Source organism: Pogoniulus pusillus, chromosome Z, assembly GCF_015220805.1.
Source record: "Pogoniulus pusillus isolate bPogPus1 chromosome Z, bPogPus1.pri, whole genome shotgun sequence".
Taxonomy (NCBI): Eukaryota; Metazoa; Chordata; class Aves; order Piciformes; family Lybiidae; genus Pogoniulus; species Pogoniulus pusillus.
In genome coordinates this window covers 54,547,386-54,553,547 of record NC_087309.1, presented here as the reverse complement: position 1 = coordinate 54,553,547, position 6,162 = coordinate 54,547,386, and the positions used below count along the sequence as shown (strand labels likewise).

The following is a 6,162-nucleotide window of genomic DNA, read 5'->3' as shown; positions in this document are numbered from 1 at the left end:
AGCTCCTAGCCAAGCTGGCAGCTCATGGTTTGGACAGATTGACTCTGATATGGGTCAAGAACTGTCTGGAAGGCCAGGCCCAGAGAGTGGTGGTGAATGGTGCCACATCCAGTTGGCAGCTGTCACTAGTGGTGTTCCCCAAGGATCAGTGCTGGGCCCAGTCCTGTTCAGCATCTTTACTGATGATCTGGATGAGGGGATTGAGTCCAGCATCAGTAAGTTTGCAGATGACACCAAGCTAGGAGCAGGTGTTGATCTGTTGGAAGGTAGGAGAGCCCTGCAGAGGGACCTGGACAGGATGGATGGGTGGGCAGAGGCCAACGGGATTCTGCACTTCGGCCACAACAACCCCAAGCAGTGCCACAGGCTGGGAGCAGAGTGGCTGGAGAGCAGCCAGGAGGAAAGGGACCTGGGGGTACTGATAGATAGTAGCTGAAGATGAGGCAGCAGTGTGCCCAGGTGGCCAAGAGAGCCAATGGCATCCTGGCCTGCATCAGGAACAGTGTGGTCAGTAGGAAAAGGAAGGTTATTCTTCCCTTCTACTCAGCACTGGTTAGACCACACCTTGAGTCCTGTGTCCAGTTCTGGGCCCCTCAATTCAAGAAAGATGTTGAGGTGCTGGAACATGTCCAGAGAAGGGCAACAAAGGTGGTGAGAGGCCTGGAACACAAACTCTATGAGGAGAGGCTGAGGGAGTTGGGGTTGTTTAGCCTGGAGAAGAGGAGGCTCAGGGGGGCCTCATTGCTGTCTACAACTACCTGAAGGGAGGTTGTAGCCAGCTGGGGGTTGGTCTCTTCCCCAGGCAACCAGCAATAGAACAAGGGGACACAGTCTGAAGTTGTGCCAGGGGATGTCTGGACTGGATGTTAGGAGGAAGTTCTTCCCAGAGAGAAGATTGCCATTGGAATGGGCTGCCCAGGGAGGTGTTCAAGAAAAGCCCTGATGAGGCACTTAGTGCCATGGTCTAGTTGACTGGCTAGGGCTGGGTGCTAGGTTGGACTGGATGATGTTGGAGGTCTCATCCAACCTGGTTGATTCTATGATTCTATGATCTGTGCCTTTGTCTTGCAGTGCACAAGAAGTGTGGCAGTACTTGCTGTGACACACTGCCAAGTCTCTGCCACAATAGTCCCCAAATCCCCAGTTTTATTCACCAGCTGAGTGAAGAGTTCTCAAGGCAAGAGAGTTGGCGGTTGGGGAACACCCTGACATTTCCATTCCAAACGTGGTGTACCTGACAAAGAAGACAAAAGTGTGGGTCTGAAAACACAGACAGTGCACTATTTTTCACTGAGGACCCAACACATGTAAGCAGGAAGACATTTGTACAGATGTGTAAAAGATTTTGCTGCCTTCTTCTTTCAGATGTGTGATTGGAAAAGAAAAAATATTAGTAGCACCTGAAATGTGTAAAAACTATTAAATATTATTTATCTGGCCCATTTCCACTGATGCCTACCTCCCAGGAGAAGCAGATGCAAGAAAACCTTCCACTATGCACTTGACTTTGCTTATCTTCCTGAGTGCTCAGGGTACACTGCTTACAATTCCACGAGACAATTTTCTGAAATTAAGGTAGGAAATGAGTTATTTTCTCTCAACATGCACTGTAGCTTTGTGCTTTCATTTGTGTATTTCAAGTGCTTTGTATGCCAGTGTGTACTGAAAACGGAGTCCTGCAGAAGAGAAAATGCGCTTCCATCTTTAACATGGGTTTGTCCATACATTAAACATCTCCTTCTCTTCTGTTTCTAGGAATCTGAAAGGCTACTTTGCCTGAACATTTTCCTTCATATATGCTGACATCACCAGGAAAAGCTTCCTCATCTGGAAAGATGCAGTAAACCCACAAAAAGAGCACGACAACAACTAAAAAATTACTCAGGGCAGAAACAAATTCAAATGCTAAGCAAAATAACAGAACCAGCTGCAGCAGAGGCATAGACATGAATCAACAGCCATAAATCAATTTTAATCTAATGACAGCAAAAGTGCATTTTTTTCCCCTGGAAAATAAAAGGGGAAGTTGAAAATATTTTTAAATCACCAAAATCTAATAGAATAAAACCTGCAGCTAAGAACTAAAATTAGTTTTCCTTCATGCAAACACAACCAACATACTCACATACAGGCTTCTAATTACTGACTAAACAAAAAGTTACTTTAATTTTCATCAGAAATATTAGGACTTCTTAACTCGTTTTTATTCTTCAGCTGAACATTCATCTGTAAATAATGAGTTCTTGCAAAATAAATCAAACTGGGTCACTACTCTGGGGATGGGCAACGTGATATTGTGCCTTTTACATCTAGGTTGCCAGTTTAAATCCAGCCCAGACCAGCAGTAACCGAAGCCTGCTGCTGCATGTTTCTCATCAACTGTTACAGGCTGCCAGATGTAAGTTAATTTTGCAGTGAAATAATAACCTTCGTATACAGTCTTGTGAAATTGCTCTGTACAACAGAATTACAGAATGGATGAGGCTGGCAGGCACCTCTGGAGGCCATCTTGTCTTGCTCCTCTGACCAAGCAGGGCCCTCAACAATGTCTAGAAGGAAGATTCCGCAATCTCTCTGGGCAACTGGGTTTGGTCATACAGTAAAAGTGCTTTTCTGGATGTACAGAGGACACGTCTGTTTGTAAACAAACCCAACCAATCTCTGCTTTTTTGCTTGCCTTGTGTCCTGTCACTAAAAAGACCCCAGCTCAGTCTTCTTTGCACCCTCCCTTCAAGTACTAATTCACATCAACCAGGCAGAATAGTACCAGCTCCCTCAGCCTCCCACTGTATGTCATATGCTTCAGTCCTTCAACCGTCTTTGTGGCTCTGTGCCGGATTTGCTCTACTATGTCCATGTTTCTCTTCTGCTGGGGAGCCCACATGTAGACAGAGCTCTCCAGGTACATCTCATCTGTGCTCTGTAAAGGACAATGATCACCTCTTGGCGCCTGCTGGCGACACTCCTCCTATCGCAGCCCAGGACATCGTTAACCTTTGTTGCACCATGTTCTGTTTGGTGTCCATTCAGATAGGACACATACTAGAAATGAAATATTTGAAGCTGCTAAAACTAAGCAAAACTAACGGACACAAATGGAAAACACAAATTTATAAATCACTTTTCAACTGAGCTGGAAAAAACCTGAAGCACTGAACACACTGCAAAACAGTATGAAGAGGTGTGATGTTGACACATACTGAGTAGCATGCAGTTCAGATAAGCAAATGCTCTCTTAGGCATCTAGGCTTGCACATTTCCACTACCACATCACAGTGCACCCCGCCCCTGATACCTTAAGATAAGGTATCTTATAGTGGGCTGTCTGCATAACTAATTGTATTCATACCTGTGGAACATGCATTTCCTGAAATTAAAAAAAAAAAAAAGTGTTCCTTTGATTTTGTAATCAGTTAAAATGTAATTAAGTAACGAACTACACTTTTGCTTCAAGGTATCACTTTGCTACTTTAATGTTATTCGTATTTTAACATGTAATGCATATCTTCTCTCCATTTCTGAAGATACTTCTATGGTACTTGAATGAGTTCTTACTTTACTTTCAAGACAGACCACAGTGGACCTTCTTTACAGGAGACGTTCCTGCCTTCTTGCCTCTGCTATAAAAAGGTTTTTGTGGAATTTGTAACACAAGGCCACATTCATTGAGCTAAATTATCTCTTTATTAGGAAAGCATCAACACAACATTCTTCAAAATTACTGGAATTTTATTTGCCTCAGGCTTATGACTTGCAACCAAAGACATTGTGCAAAGAAAGCAAAGATTAAGTACACTTTAGGGAAAAGGTGATAATCCACATTGGTAACATAGAAGATCAGTCTGATAAAAGAAGCCATCCATTACACTATATAGATTGCAATATTCAATAGCATTTTTAACTCAACTTTTTTTAATTGAGGGGGGGAAAAAAAAGTTAAGCAAAGTTTACAGTAGACATAAATCTGATACAATTCAAGAAGCATTTTTCTGAAGGTCATCAAGCATAAAGCGGAAAAACATATATGGGACAAGGTGGATGAAGCCTAACTACTGTACATTTATAAGCTCTTAAACAAAGTTGCATATATGTACCACAGTGTAAAAAAACAATGCAGAACAAACAAAAACTTTGAAAAATGCCTGATGAAAAAAAAAATAATCAGTGGCTTTTCATGGCTTCTTCTGCATATCAATGCTACAAAAGACTTTTTTGTGTGTGTCTTTCTGGTGCCACTGAAAAAACATCTTATCAAATGATAAACCAGGCACAATCAAAGCATAACAAGTTAAATCTAAACCATAGAAATATACTATCTATCCCCATTTTTCATCAAAAGCTTTTTGATGATTGTTTTTTTTTTTTTTAATTTTTTTTTTTTATCCTTTGAGGCCTGTCTGGTCAGAATATGTTACACTTTCTTCCTTTTTTACACCATGATATCATATGTTTGTCTGGCACTATCCTAAAACTAATTTATAGAGAATGAGAATACAGAAACAACTCGATGTCTATTTGACAAAATGAATTAACTGGGTGTAAAATAGGAGAAGGGAGAAGAGAAGGGGAAGGGGCCAGTTCTGCCAAGAAAATAAACCCTATGGATCACTCATCATCACTTCCGCTTGCTTCCGACTGGTCCTAGAGGTAAGAGACACAAGACAAGTCAGAAATTCTTTGCCAAGCACTCTACAGAATTTGTTAAAGAAGGAAAAAAAAGTGAAAGGAAGAAAGATGACAAGCTGATAAATCAAGATAGCCTTAAGAAAGGTACTTTGTTATATAATGTTGCTCTTTCACAACATGTCATTTAATTGCTGTAGACTTCTTATAGAAGGGAAGACACAAAGGAAACACCAGTTCTTTCTTTCTATCCAGGTATTTAAGAAACACTGGGAAGAGGTCTGTTTTCATTTGCTGCAATAGTAGAAGCATCCACCAAGGGAAAAAAAAATAACAAAAACAAGCAACCAAAACACAACACAAAACCAAACCCAAACAGCCCCAAAATAATCAAGCTAAGTCTTTCATCTGTGGACAAAAGCAAACAGACCATGAGGGTTAAAGATTCAATGAAAGCAGGAAAATCACCGAGAAATAAGCTCCAAACTTCTTCTCGTCCATCGGCACAGGGATCATACCTCGTTAGCACACCCAGATACAGTTAACACCCTTGCTCAACTCTCTCAAGAGGATCAGTACAGATTAAAAACGTGCTTAAGCATGAGTGGTTGAGAATTCTGACAGCAAGCAGGACAGGGTAGAGATGCAGTCACTGCAACCACTTCCACAGTCTCAGTGAACAAAACTTACATTTTCATCTTGATCCTCATCACTATCATCATCACTCACGACAGGCTTGGCTTTTGCTCGGCTTTGCCTCTTCTTGCCTTTTCCTTTCTCCCGACTTTTCTCATCCTTCTTATTGAGCTTTATCTTGACTTTCACCGATTTTGCTACAAGAAGTTTAACAGTACACATGAATGTAACTTTCAGTGATCAACTTATAAATGCTGTGTCTGTTCACAGACATTCCCCCCTAGCAGCAGACTGTTATTTATCTGGACTGTTGAACAAGGAAGCAGAGGTGTCTGCCTTTTTTTTCCCCCTCTACATGTTTATAGTTGTAACAGTAACTTGTATTAACTTATAAAGAGTAACTTTAAATTCACTATGTGCATCTTTTTTTATTTCTTTCCAAAAGCATGGTGTCTACAGGCAGTCTATGATCCCATGAGATTCTATGGTACATATTCTTACTTGCACAGAAGAGTTATTTATGTATACAAAGATAGCTTTTTACAACTACAAAAATGCCATAGGAAGGTGACTGGCAAGTTTTCACATCATGTGATTCTGAAGAGCATGTGAAATTCCTGATTTTCCTGATTCCTGACTTTTCAGTTATTTCCAAATGAACTGCTAAAGTTGTCAGCTTTGCACACCCTTGTGAGATACAGAGAGAAGTAGCTCAAGATCAGGTACTATGGTTTCTGCAACCAGACACATGGGGTAGCTGCAGAGTATGGGAAAATGTATTGGGTGGCAGAAAGTGGAGATGTATCATGCTTCCAAGCTTGCAGGGACTGAATGAGTGTCACCTCCTGCTCCTGAACCAACCAGACTTTCATTTAGTCCTTGTCAAACTGAGGTGATGAGTTT

The 6,162-nt window shown here is 41.3% G+C and overlaps 1 protein-coding gene across 7 annotated transcripts in view; it reads right to left on the bottom strand.

Annotated features, from left to right (window-relative positions):
* Positions 1-3,665: 3,665 nt before the first annotated feature.
* The window catches only part of SMARCA2 (SWI/SNF related, matrix associated, actin dependent regulator of chromatin, subfamily a, member 2), a 119,946-nt gene continuing 117,449 nt past the window's right edge, over positions 3,666-6,162 (bottom strand). For all 7 annotated transcript variants that reach the window (XM_064140524.1, XM_064140527.1, XM_064140525.1 and 4 more), the window contains 2 exons: positions 5,314-5,456; positions 3,666-4,641 (listed from right to left, as the gene is read on the bottom strand). In XM_064140524.1, coding sequence (XP_063996594.1) covers positions 4,606-4,641; positions 5,314-5,456 — 179 coding nt within the window. In that variant the 3' untranslated portion in view covers positions 3,666-4,605. The remainder of the gene's footprint in view (positions 4,642-5,313; positions 5,457-6,162) is intronic.